Source organism: Eptesicus fuscus, chromosome 6 (assembly GCF_027574615.1).
Source record: "Eptesicus fuscus isolate TK198812 chromosome 6, DD_ASM_mEF_20220401, whole genome shotgun sequence".
NCBI lineage: Eukaryota > Metazoa > Chordata > Mammalia > Chiroptera > Vespertilionidae > Eptesicus > Eptesicus fuscus.
The window spans coordinates 86,726,648-86,752,112 of NC_072478.1; the positions used below are offsets into that span (position 1 = coordinate 86,726,648).

The window sequence follows — 25,465 nt, forward strand, 5'->3', positions numbered from 1 at the left end:
AATTAGCAAGAAGTATTAAACCCAGGTTTATTAGTCAGGATATGCTGCAGCAACAAAAAATCTTATAGGCTATAACCACAAAAATGTTTCCTTGCTCTTGGTAGTTGATCATCATGCGTTAGACTGCTAAATCAGGGATCTAAGCTGACATGTCCCTACACACCAACTGGGGTATCATTGGATGCTGGGCTATGGGGAATGCAACATGGCAGATCACATAGTGGCACATAGGGCTTTTGATTAGAAGTGACATGCAACTTCCATTTACATTTCATTGCCAAGCAAGTCATCATGTACAATCCTTCATGTGCCTAGAATAACAGATTCAAATTTCAGTGAACAGACGTAACAACTATCACACTAGGTACAGAACCCCTGAACTAGGTGATCTCTAAGTTCCTTGGCAGTTCAAGGTTCCTGTGAATCAGAGTAACTTATAATATGCTTATTCAGAGTTTAGCCAGTAAGTCAACATGTCTAAATGATAGACACCAAGAAGGGATTAAGAAGTACAAATTTGGTAGCAACAAAATAGTCACAGGGATGTAAAGTACAGCATAAGGAATATAGTCAATACTATTGCAAATTATGTATTGCCAGGTGGGTATCAGAATTATCAGGGGGACCACTTTGTAAATTATATAAATGTCAAACCAGTTTTCTGTACATCTGAAACGAATATAATATTGAATGCAAAAAAAAATCAGTGAAGCACCCAGATCTCATCCCTAATTTTTGTCCCTGCTTCCAACTTAGGACCAACTAGAGAGAGTCAAATGTGTACCCCTAACCAGTCACATAGGACACCCTACTTCTACTTGGCCTCCTAGAACTTCCCCAGGCCCATAGCCACCAGTCAGGAAAACCTGGATCTTTCCCTTTCCCACCAGAAAGTTTTCCCACTTCTCTGCCTGCCTTTGAGTCTCTACCAAAATGCCAGTGATGGGGGCTGACTCCCTTACTATAGCGACCTTTGAATAAATAGCCTTTGCTTTTCTATTAATTAATTTTAAAGAGACACCAATTTCCCTTCCATCAGATCATCTTTATAGCCAGGACAAGAGTGAGCCTTGCCCTAATAGAGAATGAGCAGAAGTTTTGGGACTTTTCCACATTGAGAGAGAATGAAGTAACAGTGATTCTTTCATGGTGCCACTGGGGTCTTCCTATAGAAGAGAAAACTCGGTTCCTCACTAGCACAGTTATTCCAACAGTTTACACATAGTGAGGTTGGAACAGACAGCTGCTAATATCCCTCCCAACCCTGATACTTTGAGTTCTAGGCAGGTGCCTACTGTGATTAAGTCTCAGGAGAGCAGATTTTAGAATGGTCAAGCAAAGTCTACCTCAGGGACGGGAGATTTAGAAAAGTAGCCATGAGAAGGCCAAAGCAAGAGAACAACAGACCTGATAGGCTAGTAGAGCTCTTGAACACCGAACACCGTTAAATGCTGCCCACTGAGCTCCAACCCCCAGTGACTTCAGCCCCTTCACATCTCCACCACCTCTTTTTTCTCAATTATGCACTTTTGACATTTTCTCAATGTTATGGAAAGTGCTGTTCAAAGGCATCTTTAAGATGAGTCCCCTTGTCAACCTCCTTCCAACTAGACTGCCTCCTTTTGTGCCTCTTTTATAGAAAGTCTGTGCTACCATTGACCACACCCATTTTCTAGATGTGAAAACCGAGGTACAAGAGGGGATGTAACTTGCTTAACAAAAAGGCCCGTTGTCAGCCACCCATTTCTTTGTGACCCTTGAGTCAACTGCAAGCCCTAAATTCCCTTTGAGAAGTTTGGGGCCCGGCTTTCATCCAGAGATCACCCTAAAAATGGTATTTCTGGATTATTTAACTTAAAATACTCTACTTCCCCTTTTATTTTTCTTCATTTGGGAATTTGGCCTCTTTCATTGCAAGAAAAGTTTATACTCACTCATGCCTGGGTCTCTGCCTGCCTAAGGAGATTTATGGACTCCAATCTTAATGCCACTCCCCTTCTAATGATGCCTGAGATGGCATATTCAGCCTGATGGTGTATTGAAGGTACTTTGCTCAGCATTTGCACCCTTTCTGCTTTTTCTTCCAGTTAAGATTATAATGATGTCTTATGACAGCCTTTGTAAAGAATGAGAGCCTTATGGATGGTGATCACTTTGTTTCTTTCCACAGTTCCTTATCAACAGAATCCTTACAATCCCCGGGGCAGCTCCAATGCCATCCAGTGCTACCGATGTGGAGACACCTGCAAAGGGGAAGTGGTTCGAGTCCACAATAACCACTTCCACATCAGATGCTTCACCTGTCAAGGTAGGAGGCCCAATTTCCCAGCTTCCTTCTCAGATTCCTGGCCCTGCTCCCATCCCAGGGACATGCCACAGAGGTAGCCAAAACAAACACAGGCAAGAGAGAGAGAGAGAGAGACCTAAAGAGACTTCCCTCGAGCCTGTTATGATAATTCTCCCTTAAGCAGTATGGAGTGAAGAGGGAGGGTAGGGGGTGGGAAGTGCTGGGATATGGGAGAGAGAGAGGGAGCCTGGTGACCCCAGAATGATAGTGCTGACCCAGAAGGAAAAAGGCAATCCTGCAAGCTTACCTTACACCTGTTAAAAAAAGTCCTGCCCTGTGCCTAAAAATCCATTTGAGAGTGAATGAAAAAGCAAGCTGTCCTAGCCCTAACCGGCTTGGCTCAATGGATAGAGCATCGGCCTGTGGACTAAAGGGTCCCGGGTTCGATTCCGGTCAAGGGCATGTACCTTGGTCGCAGGCACATCCCCAGTAGGGGTGTGTAGGAGGCAGCTGATAGATGTTTCTCTCTCATCGATGTTTCTGACTCTCTCTCCCTCTCCCTTCCTCTCCGTAAAAAATCAATTTAAAAAATATATATTTAAAAAATAAATAAATAAAAAGCAAGCTGTCCTAGCTAAAATTCAACATGGCTCTGAGGTGAACATTTATTCTATGACAGTGTGAAGAACTGCATTAATGTGACTGATACTTCCTGAGGAGTCACTCCACACCATTGATGTATATTGAATTTAAGGTCAATTAAAACCTCCAGATCTTTTCATTCTGGTAACTGCTTCCAACCTCAGCCTCATCTATCTGAGACTGACTTCCCCTGCCACTGAGGAAAATCCTGGATTTCTTTCCTTGGGATCTAACTGAATTCAGCACTGAGCAAACAAATTAAATATTCTCCAATTTGTTTATGGAAGCATAAATGGGGTGTATTTTAATTGATGTGATTTAAATTTTATATTGAGAATTTGCAAACCCCTTTAATGCAAGTTGACCTGCAAGAGTATCTTAGTGAGTGACCATTTTTATATCACCAGAAATTGAGGTAGGACAAAGATAATAGAATTGTTATAAGGAGGTATGAGCTATGACTCTGCAATTACAGTCTTAAGAGAATGTATCTGTTGTCTTTTATTTATGCCAAAATTCAGTCGTTTAAAACAATCTTTTAGCTCAGTGATGGGCAACCTTTTGAGCCTGGTGTGTCAAACTTCGCCAAAAAACTGAGCATAACTCGGGTAGTGTGTCACTTTGAGGAAAAAACATTATTTCGCAAATGTTTCATCCTCGGCATGAGGCTGCCTCAGCGGCCGCGTGTCATCAGAAATGGCTACACATGTCAGTGCTGACACGCGTATCATAGGTTCGCCATCACTGTTTTAGCTCATGATTCTCTGGGTTAACTGGGCAGCTCCTTCAGTCTGAGCTGGCTCTGCTTATCTCTGCCTGCCTCATCATGATGACGTGGTGGGTCAGCTGGCTGTGTTTGGCAGGCTGTTGACCTGAGTGGCTCCATATGGCTCCTCATCCTCCAGCTGCTTGGCTTGGACTCATTCGCATGGTGGTCTCAGAATTCAAGTGCAATCAGCAAGACCTTTTCAAGCCTCAGCTTCTGTCACACTTTTTAATGTCCCATTGGCTAAAGCAAGCCAAATGGCCAACCCAGATTCAAGATTATGGAGAAATACTGGGGGGTGGGGAAAAGGGAGGTGGATAAGGAAGGGAGCTGGGGGGGGGGAAGATAAATGGTAATGAACAGAGAATTGACTTGGGGTGGTGAACACACAATACAATGTACAGATGATGTGTTGTAGAATTGTGCACCTGAAACCTGTATAATTGTGTTAACTAGTAGGAAAACAATTATAATACATAAGTAAATCTGTAAAAAAAAAAAAAAAAGATCACTGAGAAATAAACGTTGCCTTTTCTGGGTGGATCTGCAGATCAGATTTCTAGGGTGTGAATGCAGAGAAGGGAAGAATTTGGCCATTTTGACGTCTATCACAGGGAGGTGGTAGAATCTTTTTTAATGAGGACTTTAAGGAGGAAGAAAAGAGTATTATTTTCAATGTCAACTTGCTTAGTTAGAGATGAAACAAATGAGAGGATTTTGTTTCCAGGGATTAGTTACACTAAATAACCTTCTCATTTGAAAAATCTAAAATCTCTATGAATTTCTTTTACAACTTTTTTAATACACACTACTGTGCCGACATGAAAGGAAGAGGTGAAAAGCAAAAATAAAAGCAGAAATCCTGCCGGGACTGCCAATGCCAGATTTAATCCTGACGGTTTATGCTAAACCTGGGAGACCTTGAGCTTTTACCTTGATGGCTATGTGGATCATGGAGAGCGGGAGGCGAAGCCTGGAGCCTGGCCAAAGCAGGAATCTAACAGGAGGCCTGAGAGTTCCCCTTCCAAAGGTCTTACTCTCAAGGTCTAGATGGATGAGAAATAAACTGGCTGTGGAGAAGGAGACAATCCTGAGACACAGCTGTACCATCTTTGGCACTGGGTAGAAGAGAAAAAAACTTGTATCGAAATGTCTGTCCATAATCCACCCTGTATTGTTTGCGGATACACCACAGGCGGTGAAACTACAGAAAAGCAAGGGAACAACGTACATTTGGGGATAGTGTGGGGGAGGGGTGCTTTAGGGGGAGGCACATAGGCTCCCAAGGTGCTGGTAATGCTGTTTCGTAAACTTGGCAGCAGATGCCTAGGAGTGAATTTTATTTTTCTCCTTTAAACGGCACGTACATATTTTATACATTTTCTGCATGCATAATGTATTCCATAATTTAAATATTTTAAGTAATGAGCTAGATCACCCTCAGGGGCCATTCTAATGCTTTGATTTTGAAATTTCATAAAACTCAGTCTTGCTTGAAAAGTTGAAAATCAACAGAATTATATGCCAGAACCCTGGACTCTCAGATCTGGATGTGTCCTCAGTTACCACCTAACCACCTCATTTTACAAATGAGGCAACTGAGCTCCAGAGAGGTGAGGCAACTTTTTCGAAGTCACATCTGAGTGGTAGAATAGGAACATGGGCAGTGATCCACGAAACAGTACATTTTCCACTGAAACGTGCCCAGGCTGTGTGCAAGTCCTCCTTCTAGGCTCTGTATTTCCAGAGAGCATTCATTCTCAATTTTTTTTCATATTCTGCTCATTGTCAAAGCATTTGAGCTGCTTCTCTTTAAAATTAAGATTTTATATATATATTTTTAAAATATATTTTTATTGATTTCAGAGAGGAAGGAAGAGGGAGAGAGGGATAAAAACATCAATGATGAGAGAAATCATTGATTGGCTGTCTCCTGCAGGCCCACACTGGGAATCGGCCCACAACCCAGGCATGTGCCCTTGACCAGAATCGAACCTGGGACTCTTCAGTCCGCAGGCTGACGCTCTATCCACTGAGCCAAACGGGCCAGGGCAAGATTTTATATTTTTGATTCCCGGAATAATGACTTTCCTGGGTATGCTGATTCCACATCAGTTCTGCACTACAGACCCTCTGTGGGGCCTCCCCAGAGACACCTGTCGTGGGCCAGCTCGCCTTCCATCCCCATGCCCCCCACTGTACTTCCAGGAGCCCCTGAGATTCTTATCAGCCTTAGCATCCTTTCTACCAAAAACTTCCTCCTTTAGCTCCTTGGGGGAAAAGAAGGAACTCATTGTTCTAAGTTTTCTTGTGGCCTTCTGGTTTTCTCCACTGGGAGAGGTGACTCTGGGGGTGGAGTTGACAGGGGAAACAAAAGAGAGAAAAGAAGGGAAAAAACAGGAGCTGTTTCCAATGAGGTCGTAAGCCATGACCTAACTAATTCCACAGCCATGAAGTCAATTGATCGGCCACCTGCATACCTCAGAACAGCCTGTACTCTGGCCTTGCCTGCCCTCCAGGCCCGGCATTGTTTGATGTGATGAATTTTCATGAAGACTGATGGAAGAAGAACCCTCCCCCACCTCTCACCTTTACCACCACTTCCACCCACTCACCCAGCTTCTCCACAGGGGTGGGCTTCAGGGCCTCCAGCTCTACCTCACACCGAGTTTAAAATGTTTAGGCTGATCGTGAGCCCTGAAGGAAGCTCTCCTTCTCCCTGGACTCACAAGATGGTAGTCAAAGAAAAGCTCAGGTCATTTTACATATAAGTAAACTGAGGCCCCAGACAAGAGAGGGCCAAGTTCATTGTCACCCAGAGAGTTAGTGGCAGGACAAGACCAAAGCCCAGGGGGCCTGACTCCCAGACCACTATGTCTCCTGCTGTGCTGCACTGGCCCCCTGGTGCTGTGACATCTGGGGCTGCCCTCCTCACTCATCCTGGCCCTGAAAGCCTGCCTCTGGCCTGCAAGGTGAACAAACACTTGCGAAATATTTCTGGCATCCACCTGGAATTCGCTCCTATTTTAACCTGGCTGCTTTTGCAGAACAACTTTCCTTATTCAAGATGGGGTGGTATTTACTGGGGTGATGTCACCCTGTCCAAGCCAGGTCCTCACACTTAGAGGCTTGGAAACTCTGTCTCATTGGTTTCCCCACTATTGGCCACACTTGAGAAAGTTGACTCATGCTAATAAAATCCTCAGGAAACCAATGTAGAAAACCAGAGTGCCTGTTTATTAACGTAAACAAGAGCTGTAACTCCCCATTGTTCTAGTGCAGTGGTCGGCAAACCGAGGCTCGCGAGCCACAGGCGGCTCTTTGGCCCCTTGAGTGTGGCTCTTCCACAAAATACCACGGCCTGGGCAAGTCTATTTTGAAGAAGTGGCATTAGAAGAAGTTTAAGTTTAAAAAATTTGGCTCTCAAAAGAAATTTCAATCGTTGTACTGTTCATATTTGGCTCTGTTGACTAATGAGTTTGCCGACCACTGCGCATGTTACTCTAACCAGTCACTTCTCTCCCAAAGGCAATCTATGTAGAAAGTCAAACGATCAGACAGCTGCTTGGTGAATGTACTCAGAACAAGGCAGCTGGTCTGAGGGTTTGAATGGACTCTCCAGAGGCCTCTGATTGCCGACCAGCCCCTTTCTGGCTGGCCCATCCTTGCTTTATTATTTTTTAAAATATATTTTTATTGATCTCAGAGAGGAAGGGAGAGGGAGAAAGAGACAGAAGCATCAATGATAAGAGAGAATCACTGATTGGATGCCCCCCGCACACCTCCCACTGGGTGGGGACTGAGCCTGCAACCTAGGCATGTGCCCTTGACCGGAATGGAACCTGGGAACCTTCAGTCCACAGGCCGATGCTCTATCCACTGAGCCAAACCAGCAAGGGCCCATCCTTACTTTAGCTGGATCAATACACTCAGAAGTTCTGGTGGCCCTGAGAGCCATTCGATCTCTTAGAAGAAACTTTGCCTCTTTCTGCTCTGCCCATTATGTGTTGACTTCATAACTCCACTCTCAAGGAAATCTCATTTCCCACCTTTCTAAGTTCTTTCGAGGAAGAGTCACGTGTGATTCAGTTGTTCAGACACCTATGATTATATCCACTTACTCTTCTATTCTCTGTTGTATACATCTTCATGTTGTCCAAAAGGACACCCCCAAAACCTAATGAAATGCCTCATAAAATCATGGTGCCTCTCTATTCAAAAGCTACCAAGACAATTGATCATTTTTGCAACTCAGTAATGAAGAATCATTAACATCTTCTCTCTACTTTTGTATATGTCTATGTTTTTTGAAATAACTTCTTTATGTTTTTAAAAACTAAAGGGAAAACCATTCCTAGCTTCTTAGTATAGCACAAAGCTAGACCTGGGCCCTCCTCCAACTGGCCTGTCAATATTTCCATGTAGTACTGCCCTCCAATCCCTGAAAACACCACTCCTTCCCCAGCCCTATCTCCACACAAATATCACTTGCAACTTCCTGCCTCTACGCTTCAGCTTATTCTGTTCTTCAAAGTTCAACTTAAGAGCTGCCTCCTCCAAGAAGCCTCCCCCACTGATTGTGCTCCCTTTTCCTCCCCACTCACAGAACGTTCTACCTGCACCAGCCCATGGCCTGTCACCATGACTTATGTTCAGTATGATCTTCCCCTGCACACATTATGAGCTCTTCACAGTTTGGGGATTGTGTTTATCATTCATGCCTGGAAACAGATGCACCCTTTTTGGCTATGATGAGGACAGATTATAATCTTCAAATCATCCATCCCACTGCCATTGTAAATTGAGTCCATTTTGGGATTTGGAGTGCATGGTCCCATACCTAAAACACCTAGCCCAGAGTCATGCTTGGAAGAAGTGCCTCAGAAATTTATAACTGAATGATTCTTTATCAAATTCATGATACATCAGCATGTAGCATAGCGTGAGCCACATGGCCTTAAATTTTCAATCACTGTTGAGAGGATTGTATAACATCAGTGGTCTCAGTCGGCGTGCACCAGATCAGCTGGGGAGTGTGTTAAAATGCAGATCCCAGGCCCCGCCCTAGGGAGTCTGATTCAAGCCCAAGCATCTGCATTTTAAGAAGCCCAACAGGTGATCCTGATGTGAGTGGTCTTCAGCCCATACTTTAAGGAAAACTGGCCCCAAAGACCCATGAGTCCGATGTGCCACCATTCTTTGGTCACTCATGACCAAATCAGATACTGGCCTTGTCTCCAACAAGACCCTCATGCTTGCAGACCTTCCCTGGACTCAATCTGCTCTTCTTTCCCTCCTTGTTTCCTCAAGTGTGTGGCTGCGGCCTGGCCCAGTCGGGCTTCTTCTTCAAGAACCAGGAGTACATCTGCACCCAGGACTACCAGCAACTCTATGGCACCCGCTGCGACAGCTGCCGGGACTTTATCACTGGCGAGGTCATCTCCGCCCTGGGCCGCACCTACCACCCCAAGTGCTTCGTGTGTAGCTTGTGCAGGTGAGCAGGTGGCCAGCGGAGGCCGGATCCTCTGCTGAGCCCCCAGGGAAGGGAAGAAAGGGTCTTTCCCGGGCAGTTCTGGGGCTTCCTGAGCTTTAGGCCGGACACTTTGGTTTCTAGAATCTCAGGGGTGGAAGGATCCGATAGCCCAGTGGTTTTCAAACCTTTTAACAGTTGAACCCTTTCTGTCAAATGTGATCTAATGTAAAACACTACTTTGTCCTGCAATGAAGGCATAGTGAGGACCTGAGCCCCCACACTCAGCCTCTCATTTCCCATCAAAAGGCCCAAAGGAACCACTGAGTTCCTTAACCTCAGTACTCAGTTTGGAAGCCGTGCATCTGGCCACACTCCCACACTCAGCTACCTGTGCTACAGGGATATCTGTGTATAGCCTTCCTCCAGGATCCTGGCAAGTGACCCCACTCCCTAAGCCTCAGCTTCTCCATCAGTAAAATGGGCATCAAAACCATTCCAACCTCGTTGGATTTTCACGAAGATCAATGAGATGAGGCACCCAAAGACCTTAGCTCAGTGGCTGATACATAATTGTGTCCACTTTTATTATTATTATTATTATTTTCATTATCATAATGATAATCATCTAGCCTCTCAGGGTATCTGATAGGTGAAGGAAATCTCACTCTTTCTCTCCTTCCCACTCCCAGCATCCCAATCACTTGTTAACTTAAGTGTACATTAAGGGTCCACTGTATGCCAAGTACCACATTAAGGAGGTAAAAAATAAAAAAAAACCTCAATCCTGCCCACAAATACGTTATAATGTTATGGACTTGTTCTGATTAAGTTATAAGTAAAACATACATTATGGGGAGGGTAATCCTATATAATAAGAGAAGAATATGCTATATGTTTTATTTATATATATTAATATATATATGTTTTATTTATATACATATACATATACACATATATATGCATATATATATATATACACACACACACACACATACACATTTTTAAGCTGGGAAAGGAGTTTATAGATTAACTAGTAACCCTGAGCACGAATCCATGCGCCAGTAGGTCACTGCCGCCCTCATGTAGCTCTCCACCTCCTGCTTGCTTGCTGCCCTGCCCCCTCCTGTAGCTCTCCACCACCAGCTTGTAGCCAGTAGCTCGCTGCTGCCCTCCTGTAGCTCTCCACCCGCTGCCCTGCCCTCCTGTAGCTCCCCCTGCCCCCTCCTCACCTCCTCCCACCTTCATAGCTTGCTGCCCTGCCCCCTCCTGTAGCTCTCCGCTGCCTGCTTGTAGTTCGATGCCCCACCCTCCTACAGATCCGTGATCTGGTCATTACACGGTCAGTTGTTACGCTTCACAGAGTAACAGATAATTAGCATATTCTTCTCTTATTATATAGGATTACCCTCCCCATAAAATAACCACTTGTTAGTTACTGATAAGGGTTTTTTTATTGAGACTAATGACAGTGTGAAAGAGGTGGAATTCATTCATCCTCTATCTCTTAAAACCTGGGCCCTGGGTTCTGGATTCCCAGATCCACCAGAGGTTAGCACAGTAGGGTCCATACAGTATAAAATTTTGTCAAGCGCCATAGAGATGTGGTACCTCTCCAAGGTCATGCCATGCCCCTTTACCACAAAACTATGCAAATGCTGCTCCCCAACTCTTGCCCCCAGGACACCCTCCATCATCCCACACTGCTAACACAAGGGCAATGGAGCCACTGGCAGCCTATGTCAGGGGCTATGCTCAGAGTCTGTATTGACGAGTGTCCAAAACCAGGTGCAAGAGGAGCTGGGTGGTGGGATGGACAGTGTGGGGTACTGGATGCAGTGTATACTTAGTTAGGGAGGACGGCCATGTACGAGCTTGAGAACTCGGAGCTGCAGGACTCAAACTGCATAGATGAGAACTCAAGCTGCGGGAGGAAGAGGTTGTTTGTGGACTTCTAAAGGTCCTGGATGGTAAGTTCAGCAGCTTAATGAGTTCTCTTAGACGTGCAGAGATAAATCAGGTTGGGATGCAAACAGTCCTTCCAGAAAGAACAAACTCGAGGAGGAGTTACTAACCACTTCATTCACCTGATAAGAAATGTATGCTTAACTAAGTGTCATGACTCTCCCCATGTTGAAATCATGTAACTAGCCCAAGTGGGCTTCCAGTTCTGGCCCTGGCCCTAACTGAGTGGCTTAGTCAGCCTGACCCTATGAACGGCGCTTGAATTTATCTGGTGCTCTAGAAGGCAAGCTGTGTGTGTTACCAAAGAGCGCTGAGGACGTGTGCTGTCAGAGCACCAGTAGACACAGAATCCCTCCAGAGAAGAGGCATTGACTCTCTCCCTCGCCCCCTTGCAGGAAGCCTTTCCCCATTGGAGACAAAGTGACCTTCAGCGGGAAGGAGTGTGTGTGTCAGACGTGCTCCCAGTCTATGACCAGCAGTAAACCCATCAAGATCCGCGGACCAAGCCGTGAGTCCTCCCCACTGGGCACCTACCTCCCTGTCTCCCAGGGCTCCCCTGTCTCAGCTCCATTTATGGCTTCTGCAGGCCTAGAGAGAAGTGCAGGAGGTTCCCACCCTGGAGCACTTCTGAATCATGACCCAGTTGGCATGTGGCCCAGACTGACAAGCTTCCCTAAGCACAAATGCAGGGAGAGCAGCTGCCTGACTATAAACAGTGATGGCCTGTGCCATCGGGTGGGCTTTTCTGGGATGAGCTGGGCTCCTGATCTTATCTCCCCTCTGCATCCACCTCCCAAGGGCACCCCAATGGAGCTGACCAAGTGTTTTGCTGCCAGTGGTTCTCCATTTTTACAAGCCCCACTAAAAAGGAATTCTCAGACATGTCTTACAAAAGAGAACATGTGGGAGCGAACCACAAGGGCTGTGCTAGTGTCTCCTAGACTGTGTTCTGTACACCGCTGCATCAGTACCACTGCAGAACTGGGAAAAACACAGTTCCAGGCCCACTTTGGACTTATGGGAAGGAACCTAGAAATCTTCATTCTTAATAAGCACCCTGGGTGATTCATTCTCTGTTCGTAAGATTGAGGATCGCCATCTAGGGATGAGGAGGACATCCGCCATGCTATAGCAAACGTCATATTTTATCACTAAACCACAGGTTCATGGGAGGGGAACTAAGGATCAAGAGTGTGCCTTGGAACAGTTATTCTAATTTGTGGAATGCCCATTCCACTCAAGTGTGTCTGGAAGTAAGATGTCTAACTCACTGTTCCCAGACACCCTTGTCAGGCTGCTGACATATACACAGGGACCCGGCCCCTTGGGTCTCAGTAAACCACACCAGGCTCCGGTATTCCTTCATGCTACATGACACTCACTGGCCTTGTCGGCAGAATCAATGAAAACCCATTAGCTTCCTGTGCTGCATCACTGTGCTGGTACGGGGGGCTGTCAGCCATAGCAGCAGCAGAGTCAGCACGCTAGGGCTACATCCTGCTGAGGTGGGTGAGCACACAACACCCGAGTCAGCAGGGTCGGCTCCCAGGGGCTCCATTAGAGTCCTCCCAAGGTGGTGAGCTGGAGAGAAAGACCATGGGAAGGCTCCCTCCCTCACCCTTCCTTCCTTTCAGTCAAATTGGATCTGTTTGTAGGATGAATAGCCCTTCCCAAGAACAGTTTGCTGCTCTGAGCAGGTTTCTACCATCTCAAGGTGGCTGAGTGCATACACTGTAATCTTTCATAACTCTTTGAAAGCATCATGCAGAATAGCAGCAAGGCCAGGATGCTGGGATGCAGGACCGTGGCCCTGTGACTGATGCTGCTGAAGTACCCGGAGGCCAGTGGGACCACTTGTGAGGCAGTAGAGAGAAGGGAGCTGGGAGTCGGGGGCCTGCCAGCCTTCTGTGTGATGCGAAGCAGTTATGTAGCCTCCCTGGAGCTCACTTTACCCAGCTTTGTAGAATGCAAATGTATTAATGTACAGGAATCAGACTAACATACATCATAGTGCGTAAAGTGCTCTCTAATATAATGTGAGGTATGTTGTCCACTTGGAGGTTTAATCTAGAAAGCACGTCAAAGGTGAACGGAGAAGAAGATTCCTGAATCTATCGTTATTTCTCTCAGTTTGTGTTTTGTGTTACTGCATGCATCGGATCTCGGACAGGTGGGAGGCTCCTCAGCTGAGTGTGGGATTCTTGCATGTGAATGCGTCCTCAAGGAGAGGCTGCTCAATGTCTCCACCATAATTCTGCAGGTCAGGAGGTAGAGGAAGAATGGATAATGGGAAGCAAGTGAGCATATGGGCAGAACTCCGGGGGGAGTACCCAGGACTATGGCTCATCTTATTACTCACAAAGTAAAGACATCAATCTGTGCATCGACAGAGTACATGTGTCATAGAAATGTTTTCTGCCCGAAGGTCGTCCCTGTCACTGCTGCAAATGACTAGAGGGAATGCTGGAAGGTCTGCTGAGTTCCCAAAGGAAAGAGGGAACCAAAACCAAATTCTAGAGAGCGCTAAGATGAGGAAGGTATCATGGAGAAAGAAAAAGGAGAAAAAAAATGTGATGTCTTTTTTATCTAAAGGAATGTGAGTTTTATCTGGAGGGTGAATAAAGACTTTCTGAAAAAGCAGGAGTTATATCTAATCAAAATAGGTCAAGAAGGATACTCAGGAACTGTTAAGAGGGAAAAAAAATCATGTAACTTTCCATAGGAAGAAGAAATGTTTCCTCACAGATTTCACTGACAGGAATCAGCAGCAGTAGTGGCATTACCATCATCACCACATCACCATCACAACCATCACCACCATAACTACCAACACCATCACTACCACCATCATCTTCGCCCCCACCATCACCATCACAGCCATCATTATCTACCACAATCATCACCACTATAACTATCAACACCATCACCACCATCACCACTGCTAACATTGATTGTTACTATTGTCCAGCAATACACTAAGTTTTCTTTTTTCTTTTTTAATGTTTTTATTGATTTCAGAGAGAGTAAGGGAGAAGGGAAGAAAGAAACACCAATGATGAGAGAGAATCATTGATCGACTGCCTCCTGCACGTCCCCTACTGGGGATCGGGCCCGCAACCCAAGTATGTGCCCTGACCAGCAATCAAACCATGACCTCCTGGTTCACGATCGATGCTCAACCACTGAGCCACACCAGCTAGGCTACACTAAGGTTTCTATATATAATATCTCATTTAATCATTACAACTCTGTAAGGGAGATAAGAGTAATTGATGACAAAAATGAGACTCAAAGAGCATAAATAACTTGCCCAAAATCACACAGATAGTAAGTAATGGAACTGGGATGTGAGCCCAGAGATGTGAGTCTGGCCCTGGAGCCTACTCCCTTAGCACCCTCAATCAAAGACATGATTTGCTAATTAGGAAGGGGGTCTGTGCCTGGATTAGTTGCCTAAAACAAGGTGGGGAGCTTGCTATGACTCACAAAACCCCCTCATTTTTGCTGATCTAAGTGAAATGAATGGAGCAGTTAAAAAAAAATAAAAATGGCTATCTGGGGGTCTTTTGAAACCTCAATAAACTGAGGAATCTGGGAGGAACAGGTGGAGGCATCATACCTTCTGCCAGCTGAAGGTTGTAATTTTGGAATAGAGAGGAACATATGAGCAGTGGACAGCTGGCTTGCAGAAACCAACTAGGAACAGGGTGTGGTTATGACATGAGACTTGTGGGCTCCTGGATCGGGTGCCTGAATTGAAAGGCGAAAGAAAGGCAAAAACAGTTCTGATAAATATGAAGCCAGAACAATGGAGGACCAGCAGTTTAACATGAAAATAAAAACCACGTGAAAAAGGTATGCCAGAGTTCTCAGGGTCAGTAGGCCTTCCCGACAATAGGGATATTGCTTCTGGCCTCAGATCAGAGATTGGAGAATGCAGAGAATATAGGTTAAAAACATGAGAATGTGAAATAATAATCAGCAATCACATATTGGGCACATATGTGCTAAGCATTGTGCTAAGTCCTCGCAGGCCTGATTTCAGTTCATCTTCACACCAAAGTTATAAGCAAAATATTGAGATGAAGAAGCTGGGGCCTAGCAGTCACACAACTATTAAGTGGGAGAGCTGGGATTCTCCCCTCCACCAGCCTCTTACTCCTCACTCTAAACTCTCAACCCAACCTCTAACCACTATACTACCACCTCCTAAATTTTAACTCAAGGTGCTCAGTTCATCCCAGGTAGATCACTACAACTTAGAGAGATGGGACTCATTACTAGAAAGTGTCCATGAAAGAATGCACCTCTTCAAATAAGCTTACTGGAGAGGTAGAGAATTGTGTTGTTGGCCAATAACATGCCCTGGTGCATGGAATCCACAAGTGAATTTGACCAGTGGGTGACCATTTCAAGCAAGAAAAAGCGAAGTGTAAGAAATGAAGAATAGGACAGAAACTGTAGTTGCCTTTAAATATTTGAAGGCAGTGTCATGTGGGGAGAGAGGTAGATTATTCCTGGTTTCATAAAATAGGGCTGTCACAGGAGTTGGGTCTTGGCTCCATATAAAGAAGGCAGTCCTGACCATCTTGCTTGTCCAAAGGAAAGTCGACTTCCTCAAAAGGGGTGAGCTGCCCACCCCTGGAGGTGGTTAAGCAGAGAATGGCGCCCAACTGTCACGAATGCTGTAGATTCCTGTATTGAGTGAAACTGGGACCAAATGCTCTGTGATCTCTGAGCCCCTCTGGAATTTTTTACCCTCCTGGAGATACAGGTGCAGTCTTTGTGACCTAGAAAGCTAGACTAGATACCTGGATTATATTCAACAACTAGGGGCCTCAGTTATATGCCAAGCATGGGCAAGTCACTTCAGACTCCTGTCTGTCTATAAAAGGGGTGGGGATACCTAGCCTCTCTACACTATTATGTTCTAAAGCCTGTGATTACTGTAATGGGGGTTTGGGGATAGTTTATCCCAGGAGAAGAAAAAATAAACCCCAGAATATTTTCCCAGACCCCATCTGAAAGCCTGGGTCTTCAAGCATCTTGCAATCAGAAATGTTCCTGCCCCTGGCCTGTGCTAAGTGATGTTAGAAAGATGCTGATAGCCAAGAGGCGGGTACTATGGGAGCAGCCTCCTACAACACTTCATCAGGGCCCCGACCTCCCACAGCTTGCAGGGGCTCACCCCCTTCCTGGACTTGCAGACTCATCATCTTCTCTCCCAGGACTGGCTCCCAGCTGGATGTGCGGGCCTCCAGCCAGGCTCTCCCAACGTGGTGTGCAGTGTCTTTCTCCCCACTGCTCCAAGGTGCATTTGTCTTATGGAGCCAAAAGGGAGGCTTGTCCTCTAGTAAACTTTGCCTCATGACCCTTTCCTCCTCCAGAGTGGGCCATCCGGTTGGCTAGGCCCCAGTTCCCAGCATCTCCCAAGTACCTTGGACGCTGGCTCCATTTCCTGCCCCTCCCCAGACATTGGTTGAGCAACAGGCAGCTGCCGGGCCCCCCATATTCTGTGGCCCCAGTGCACGTTTCAGGGTGACGGGGACGGAGAGTGAGGGCACCTTTCTGGTTTGGGACAGTCTCATTAGACTTTTTGATCCTTGCCGCTTGGGGAGGCAAATGTTTGGTACAGAAGCACACTGGGGAGGGGCCAGGCATGGTAAATGCTATCCTTGCCTGGATGCTGTAAGGCCCGCTCATTCATACTCATGCTGAGCATGGTGCTAGGCGAGAGAAGAGATTTAACTACAAAATACTGCCATTGAGCGTACAGCCTAAGGGTGAGAAAAAATAGGTTCTAAGCTTATCCCCTGGAGCAGTGCCTCTCGGACTTGACTGTGAGCCGAGACCTTGATAAAATGCAGTAGTCTGGGTGGGGCCTTCGCTGCTGCCTGTGTGCAGCTCCCAGTGGTGCTGATGCTGCAGGTCCAGGTCATGGAGAGCAGCATGGGCTTGCTAGCTACCTGAGAGCAGGCCAGAAGCAGCACAGGGTCCGCTCTGGATGAACAGTGGTCAGGACGACACGCAGGAACTTTCTGGAGGAACCCTGGGAAGTCTTTCTTTCTCCCTCACACTCGTGTCGAGAAGCCAGGGCTCCAGGGGCCTTTTCTCTCCCCCAGTGGAGCTCTGGACGGTGCCAGGGCCAGGGTGGGAGCTGTTGTGGGAAAACGTGTTCACAGAGGTGTCCTTGACCTGGGCTGAGATGATGGCAGTGCTCAAGGGGCCCGGGATGCTTTCCTCAGCAACGTCCTCTTGTGTTTGCAGACTGTGCCGGATGCAAGGAGGAGATCAAGCATGGCCAGTCGCTCCTGGCACTGGACAAGCAGTGGCACGTCAGCTGTTTCAAGTGCCAGACCTGCAGCGTCATCCTCACCGGGGAGTACATCAGCAAGTGGGTCTCCCTCCCCTCCCACCGGCTTCCTGGGCCTGGGCATCCTACCAGGCTGCCCCATCGGCCCTCGCCTGCATCTCTAGCATCACCTCCCTTCATTTCCATCCAGCTACCACATTACAGCCTCAAACAGCATCTCACCCACCTTGGGCCTCCCACTGTGTTTCCTTTGCCTGAGATCTCTCCTCCCTTCTTCGCATGCTCCTTCCGTTCCCTCTGGTCACAGGTGCCACCCTGTCCTCATACCATCTCTTACCACCTCTGGTCCTCCCTACTGGCCCTCATAGTGTCCTGTGTGTTTCCTTCATCCAGGCTAACACCATTTGCCATTATATATTTATCCATGTTAACTTTTCAGTAATGATAATTATACTTGCTGTCATTAATTGAGTTTTATGTACGAGGAACATATTAACTGCTATATATGGATTATTCCATTAAACCCCATAACTACCATCATGAGGTATTTATCCCCATTTTAAAAACTGTGGAAACTGAGGCTCGGGGGAGTGAGTAACTTGCTCCAGCGGTAATATTTCATGTCTGTCCTCACCAGGGTGGGGACTTTTTTTTATCCACTGCTGCCTTCAGCACAGTGCCCAACCCACAGTCAATAATCTAGTTGTTGAATGAGTTTAATTGAGATGAGAGGAGATGATTGATGGGCACACAAAGCCGTCAGGAGAGAGGGCCCAGTTTCTAGGGGCCTCACACTGCAGCACCTGACAAGCCACCTAGTGACCACATTTATACTCAAGAACCTAAAAGAAATTTATGGCCACAGACACTCACAGCTTTGACACTTTGTGACCTGAACACGTCCTAGTACCACGCTCTGGCCCGACACTGGGACCTAGTGAGCATGTAAAGTACAGCATACATGGTTTCTGCTGTCAGGAAAGTTATAGTCTAATAAGGGAGAGAAGCTATATACATAAAGAATTATGACCCCAGGGAATATGTGATAGGGAGCTCAGGAGAAGTTTTATTCCTTAAAACCTTTTTGATCATAAGTGACAGAAAACCAAACTCAAGCTCACTTAAAAGCAAAAAATAGAAGTTCACTGACTCATAGGAACAGGAAGGCCAGAGGCATACTAGCTTCCTGCGTGGTGAATCCAGGGGCTTACTGAGATGTCTAGCACTTTAGAAGTCTATCTATCTATCTATCTATCTATCTATCTATCTATCTACCTATCTATCTATCTCTATCTCTATCTCTATCTTCTTTCCCCCTCTGCTTTCCTCTGTATTGAATTCATTCTCAAGTACACCCTCCCCAAGTGGTAAGATGAGCATCAGCAACTCTAAGCTTTCTTTCTATCAGCTTAGCACAGCAGAGAGCGAGGCCTCTTTCCCAAGAACTCCAGTAAAAATCCCATGGCTGCTCTGATTTGGCCACCCTTGGGTCACATGCCCATTTCTGACCAATCACTGGCCAGGAGGATGTGACCCCTAGAGACAGAGAGAGGCCCTCTGTGGCCCACAGTAACTGCAATGGGGAGGGGTGACGAGGCACTGATACTGGCAGAAGGGGAGACGGATGCTGGCCAGGCAGCACTGGTCTGTGTCAGAGGCCCAAGCGATGGCTTGGAATATTCGGGGAGAGGAGGGATCACTTCTAACCAGCAGGAAGTGGAATCTGGAATCTGTGAGAGCTTCATGAAAGATGGTGGTATTTGAGCTGAACCTTAGAAAGGAGATGAAATTTGAAAATACAATGAAGGAAAGCTTCTAGGCAGAATGCCCAGCTTGGGCAAGGGTAGGGAGGTGTGGGGCACATCCGTCTTTTGCCTGGAGCTCCGGCGTGTGCACAGGTGCAGCAGGGTCCAAGGCTGCAGAGGTGACCTAAGGCCGCATCACTGAGACCATACTGAGTGCCATGTTAGTAGGACTTAGCATTCTCCTCTGTGCTTGCCAAAAAAGGAGTGCCCTTAGTGAGTCTGGGAGCCTAAGTCAGAGTTCTCTGGGGAGTAAGGGTTTGCTCAGAGCTCCTCCCAAGGAGGCCCAGCCTAGATTGCCCACCACACCTTGGGCCTCTGCAGCCTGGCTCTGGGCTCTTCCTCTGTCCGGCAGCAGAATGGCAGATGCTCAGGGCACTAGCTCTGGCATTGATGCCTAGGTTAGAAGCCCAGCCCGCATGACCTTGGCAAGACACTTCATTTCTTCGAGTCTCAGTTTCCTTTTATAAAAATGGGGATAAGAAATTGACCTACCTCATCGGGTTGTGTTGTATAAAGGCTCAGAGATCTGTGCTTCGTACCTAATAAGTACCCAGCTAGTATTAATTTTACTTTTGCTTCTTTTTCTTAAAATATATTTTTATTGATTTCAGGGAGGAAGGGAGAGGGAGAGGGAGAGAAAGATAGAAATATCAATGATGAGAATCATTGATCAGCTGCTTCCTGCACGCCCCCTACTGGGGATCAAGCCCACAACCCAGGCAGGTGCCCTTTACCAGAATCAAACCTGGGACCTTTCAGTCCGCAGGCTGACGCTCTATCCACTGAGCCAAACCAGCGAGGGCTCTCTTCTCTTTTTAATCATATATATTTTAAATTCCCCAAGGCCTTACCAACCCATGGGTCCAAATGCAGTGGTGTTGGCATTTATACCCAAATTTTGCTGGCTCGTTGTCCCTACGTCCTGACAAATGACTTTATCCCCTGCTGAGTCACCCTCCCACACCCATAGAGGGAGGGAGGCTTGTCTCATGGACCCACAAACAACAGTCTCACCTCCAGACTTTGCTGGGCATCGGTCCTCACTGCTGCCTCTCCTTCAGGAAAACAGTGACTGCCCTGCTGCCCAGGGTGGGCTCCCAGCAATCCCAGCATGTCAACAACTTGGAGCTGGAACAATGACATGCCTGTCCCTTAGTCTTTCTGTGTGTGAGCCAGTTCTGTCACACCCAAAAGTGGGGGAAATGTTCCTCTCTTCTCACAAACAACATCAGCACTCAGTGAGATGTCACCAGATCGAGTCCTTAGAGCTATGCAGGGCCCAGAACTGAACTAAACGCTCTGAAGTTCCCAACTATCTCCACACTGATCCTTGGTAGCTGAGCCCCACACATCCTCCTTGAATACCCTTCTCATCAATCACGGGGGTTCCTCTGTCTGCCACTTGCCAGGTGCTCGCTAGAGGCCGGCACACGTCCTTTAATCCTCATGAAAATCTGGGTGAGAAAACAGACTGACTGGGTATGAATCTAACTCTAGGCCCAACAAGTTGTCTTTTCTCATTCACACAGTTCCGACTTCATATGGCTGCCTTAAGGATTAAATGGGATAATCTATGTAAAACACCATCAGAGGGCCTGCCGCACACCAAGCAATAAATGTCATTGGCTATTAGTAGTAGGGGGTAGTATAAGAATAATTAATTAGTAGTAGGGGGTAGTATAAGAATAATTAATTAGTAGTAGGGGGTAGTATAAGAATAATTAACAACAATCTTATTACTGCTTGATAAGTTATAAGCACTGGGCAAGAATGGAGCACAGAGGAAGTGGTCAGGATAGGTTCCTGGTATCTGGTTATCCAGGAGCACCATCAGGAGACTCTTTCACCACAGGTGAAATTTTTAATTAGAAGAGGAGCCCTTAAGGATACACAAAAAATTGATCACATTGATTACCTCCTGGTTTTCCTGGAAGAGAAACTGGGAGGGGCTGGTAGGAGGGTAAAGACTTTTCCCTTTATGCCTTTGTAATGTGCCAAAGGCAAATATTATCTATGCTAAATACAATAACTCCTAATAAAGTTTAAATATTTTTTAAAAGAGCCCTTTGGGGTAAAGGGTCTTCAGAGAATGGGTCTGGAGAATGTGTGGGGAAGGGAAAGGAGAGTAAAAAAGGAACACCTGACCAGCAGCAGACCAGTGGTTCCCAGACATGCTTAGGGAGTTTGTCAAGACACAGATTCCCGGGCCCCCAGGGGTTCTCTGAGTCCATAGATCTGAGGGGTGTCTGGGGAGTTTGGATTTTTAATGAGCTCCCCCAGTGCTCCTAATCTTGGCCCAGTCCCCATCAACTGCAGGTCCTGGAACTTCCACAGACACCACCACCCCCACCCCACCATTCCCCCCCCAACCTCCCCCGTCCCTCCCCCTTCCCCCCCTCCTCCCGCCCCCCCCCCCCCCCCCCCCACCCCCGCCACAGAACCTCCAACTTCCTCTTCCTGTGTGGATTTCCTCTTGCAGGGATGGCGTTCCGTACTGCGAGTCTGACTACCACTCCCAGTTTGGCATTAAGTGCGAGACCTGTGACCGATACATCAGCGGCAGGGTCTTGGAGGTGAGTGGGTACAGGTAACTGTGAAGATGTTTAAGCAGGAAGGCCTGTGACTCCCAAAAGTCATCACTGAAGACAGAGAAGTCACCCTACGCCCTTCTTCCATAGCCTCCCCCTCCCCCACTTCCTCTGCTACAGCTTAGCTTGCTAATTGACCTTGAGCAGATAACCTTGCCTCTCTGGGTACCCTCAAAATGAGAAGCTGAACAAAATTATTCCTGGTTCAAAAATGCTGTGATGGGAATATCAGTAACCTATCAGACCCAGGTAGATTGCTAGTGAGTAACAATTATGATTTCTTTCCCAACCCTGCTAAAGAATGGAAGCTGTTTTTTTTTATTTTTTAAGCATTTGGTAAATGTGCTGATTTAAGAACCAGCTTGTCTAGCAGCCTGCTCCCTAAGCCCTTCTCTGGCTGGTCCATCACCATGGCAACAGCTTTCCTCCGCCTCCAGTGCACAGCTTGCTCTGCCAGTGAGAGACAACCTGCAGCACCCTTGCTGAGCCCCTGCCTGAGCCCCATCCACTTGCCTTCCTGGCCTTCCTCCCCACGCCTGTGGGCCCAGAAAACCATCATAGCTTTGGGACCCCCTACCTTGAAATATTAGAAACAGGAAAGAGTTTGGTGTGAAGGAAAAACAATAGCCTAAGAGCAGGAACAACTGGGTTCTAATATTCACTCAACTGCTAACTCATGCTCAGATTGGAGGTGAGTATCTTTGCCTTTCCAGACTCCTGTTTTCCTATCTGACAGTGGCTGGGGATGGCTGGAGCAGAATCGTTCATTCTAACAAATCTGGTCAGTTGGTTGTGGTTCTCTGGAGTCAGCACTATGCTAAGAAGGATTCTGCAGCTACATCTAGGCTCAGCAGGAGAACGGACCCAGAAAGATTTTTTTTAAAAATTGTAGGGAGTCAGAGAGAATACGCTAAGCAAGTGCAGAGTTGATAAACTATTAAGCATTTCCAGGGAGCATAGAAGTGCAACGTGGCAGATAGGGCCTAAAACAGGAGCACAGGCAGGGAGGGTATTAGGCCCAGGTTTCCAAGGGCCCGATACCAGGGTGAAGAGTTTGTATGTAATTCACTGGGCAGCGGGGGCTTGTGGAAGACCTAGCAGAAGTGACCTGCTTAGAGCTGCACCTCAGAGAGGACAGCCGGATGTACATGGGCCAGATTTGAAGGAAAGAAACTGGAAGTGGGAGACCAGCGAGGAGGCCATGACCCCACAGGAAGGACTCAGGAGGCACAGTGGCCGTGGGAAGACCAACCACCCTGTCTCCGAGATCATGGAAGTGGAATTCCAATAGCTCTGCAACTGTGAGGCAACTAGTAGACATGAAGACTGAAAGAGAAGCGGCCAACAGTTGAACCAAAGTGTCAAGCCTGGGTGAGAGGAAGTCTGGTGTTGCCTTCTGCAGAGCTGGGCAGACACACAGTGAGTTCATCTGGGACAGGTTGTCACTGAAATTCCAGGGTGGTTTCAAGAGGGCAGTCAAATGTGGATCAGAGCCCAGAGACAACCGTCAGTCCTGTAGGGACCTAAAAAGTGCTAGGATTTGAATAATAGCACCACGGGAGTCGTCGGGATTTGAGAAAGTGAGAGGTAGAGAGCGCGCACTGAAGGCAACCTTGGAGGTTCGCTGCTTACAGGTGGCAGGTGGAGGCTGAGGAGTTACTAGAGGAAGAGGAAGAGCAGTCGGGAAGGTGGTGAACAGGGGAGGGGCAGTGAGAGGCCAGACCTTCAGGAAGCTGGCCAGGTCAGTCAGAGTGGTGGTCAGATTCTGCAGGGCAGTTAAGGGCTCAGAAAAGACTGTGGAGTGTGGAGCAAGTCACCTGCAGGGGAGCCATTGTTGGATTTGCAGGATTGTATGGGAGGAGCATCCAGAGTGTAGTGGGATAAAAGGTCAGTGGGATGGGAGATCATAAAAGCAGACTTTTCCTTCAAGAAGGGAAAGAACTTGGATTACACGCAGGGCTGCAAATGGGAACTGTCCCAGCCTTTCCAGGCTGCTCTGAAATTGCCGGTGGTGGCTGACTTTCCCTGCCTGTTACTCTCTTTTAGCGTCCTGGGAGCCTCCTCTCCTAGGGAAGCTGTTGTGACTGCGTTTCAATTGATTCCGTTCGTACAAGGCTCCATTAGCATCTTGGACATATTGATTTTTTTTCTTAGAGCTGGAAGACACTTTTAGGAGTCAACTAGTTCACCCTCCTCACTTTACAGATGAGAATAGTGAGCCCCAACACATGTGATGCTTTTCCAAGGTCACACGCAATATTTCTGGCAGAGAGAGAGCAAACTCTAGGACGCCAGACCCCTTTATCCCACACAGCTGCCCACAGATCTCAGCCACTCAGGGGTTTTTGAAGTAAGGTTATGTCATGAGAAATACATGGCTGGAGTGAAACAGACTTGGATCCATCCCAATTTTACCACATCTAGCCATGAAACCTTAAGCAAGTCACTTTCCCTGAGTCTTCGAGTCTTTATCTACCAATGGAGAATACTACTGTTATTTCACTCCTAATGGAAACATATATTTTTCTATTATTTCACACTAATAATAAAGAGCCCAGGAGTAATTCTGGCTTCAGGCACAGCTGAATCAAGTGCTCAAACAAATGCATCTGGAATATCTCGCCATCTTGGTTCCACTTTCTTCTGTTGACTTTACTCTCAGGAAGGTTCTCCTTCATGATGGGGAAGTTGGACCCCAGTGACTCCAGGCTTATTCGTCCTATCACCCAGCATCCCCAATGGAAGGAGAATTTCTCTTTTCTGATAACTCAACAAATACCCTGGGACAGCCTCTTACTAGACAATCTCAGGCTCATCTCTGAACCAGTATCTGGACCAGAGCTGGAATACGCTGGTGGTGTCAGCCCTACTTAACTTAACCACATGGACTGACGTGGGGAATGGGAAGTCCCACCCAGGAAAGGCTTGATGCTATTTCTGGAAGAAGGAGGAAGGATGTTGGCCAGGCAAAAACAACAGTTGCCCACTACAGGGCTCAGCACATTGCCAGGTACACAATAGGCACTTAATTAGATTCCGTTTCCCCTTCCCATCCCCTCCCCAGGCCACCCCACAATCCCTTCCTCAGTGACAGAGCTGAGTATGCTGAGCACCAGCCATACTCCTTCCTTCCTAGTCAGTGTCCTGGCCAAGGAGAACCACAACCTGGTGCCCATGTGCTTTTCCTACCCTGTGTGTGGTGCTCTCCAATATGGCCCCCTTGTTCAGGTAATAGATCTTCATCATATTTATTCACTATTTTCATGACTTCAGTTTGTTACCAAACAGGATATCTCATCTTATCTCACTGACTTGGTTTCCCTTATGCTGGTGCCAGCTGCTCTGGCAGCCTCCCTCCCTTTTTCTTCCCTCCCTCAAGTTGTTTTCAACGCCATCCATGGCCAGGGTGCTGAAGTGGGCATGTACCTCTTTCGGCTGAAGCTGTGTGGTGGGCATGACATTTAGGAAGATGCCAAGCTTTAGTTTTGCCAACATGCTATTGCCACCGTGGAAAAACAGGTCTATAATTCAAATGAAAAAGAGACACAAAGTGGGAAGAGGCTACTAATTAAACCAATTATCCCTGCCATGGTGTGGGGGAATCAGTGCCATGACATCTCAGCTTGGGA

The 25,465-nt window shown here is 46.9% G+C and overlaps 1 protein-coding gene across 1 annotated transcript in view; it reads left to right on the forward strand.

The window, feature by feature from the left end:
* Positions 1-25,465, forward strand: part of ABLIM3 (actin binding LIM protein family member 3) — a 101,706-nt gene that overhangs the window by 37,138 nt on the left and 39,103 nt on the right. The window contains exons 3-7 of the mRNA XM_008152183.3: positions 2,171-2,308; positions 9,006-9,189; positions 11,526-11,638; positions 17,398-17,524; positions 21,728-21,821. Of these exons, the coding sequence (XP_008150405.2) occupies positions 2,171-2,308; positions 9,006-9,189; positions 11,526-11,638; positions 17,398-17,524; positions 21,728-21,821 (656 nt within the window). The remainder of the gene's footprint in view (positions 1-2,170; positions 2,309-9,005; positions 9,190-11,525; positions 11,639-17,397; positions 17,525-21,727; positions 21,822-25,465) is intronic.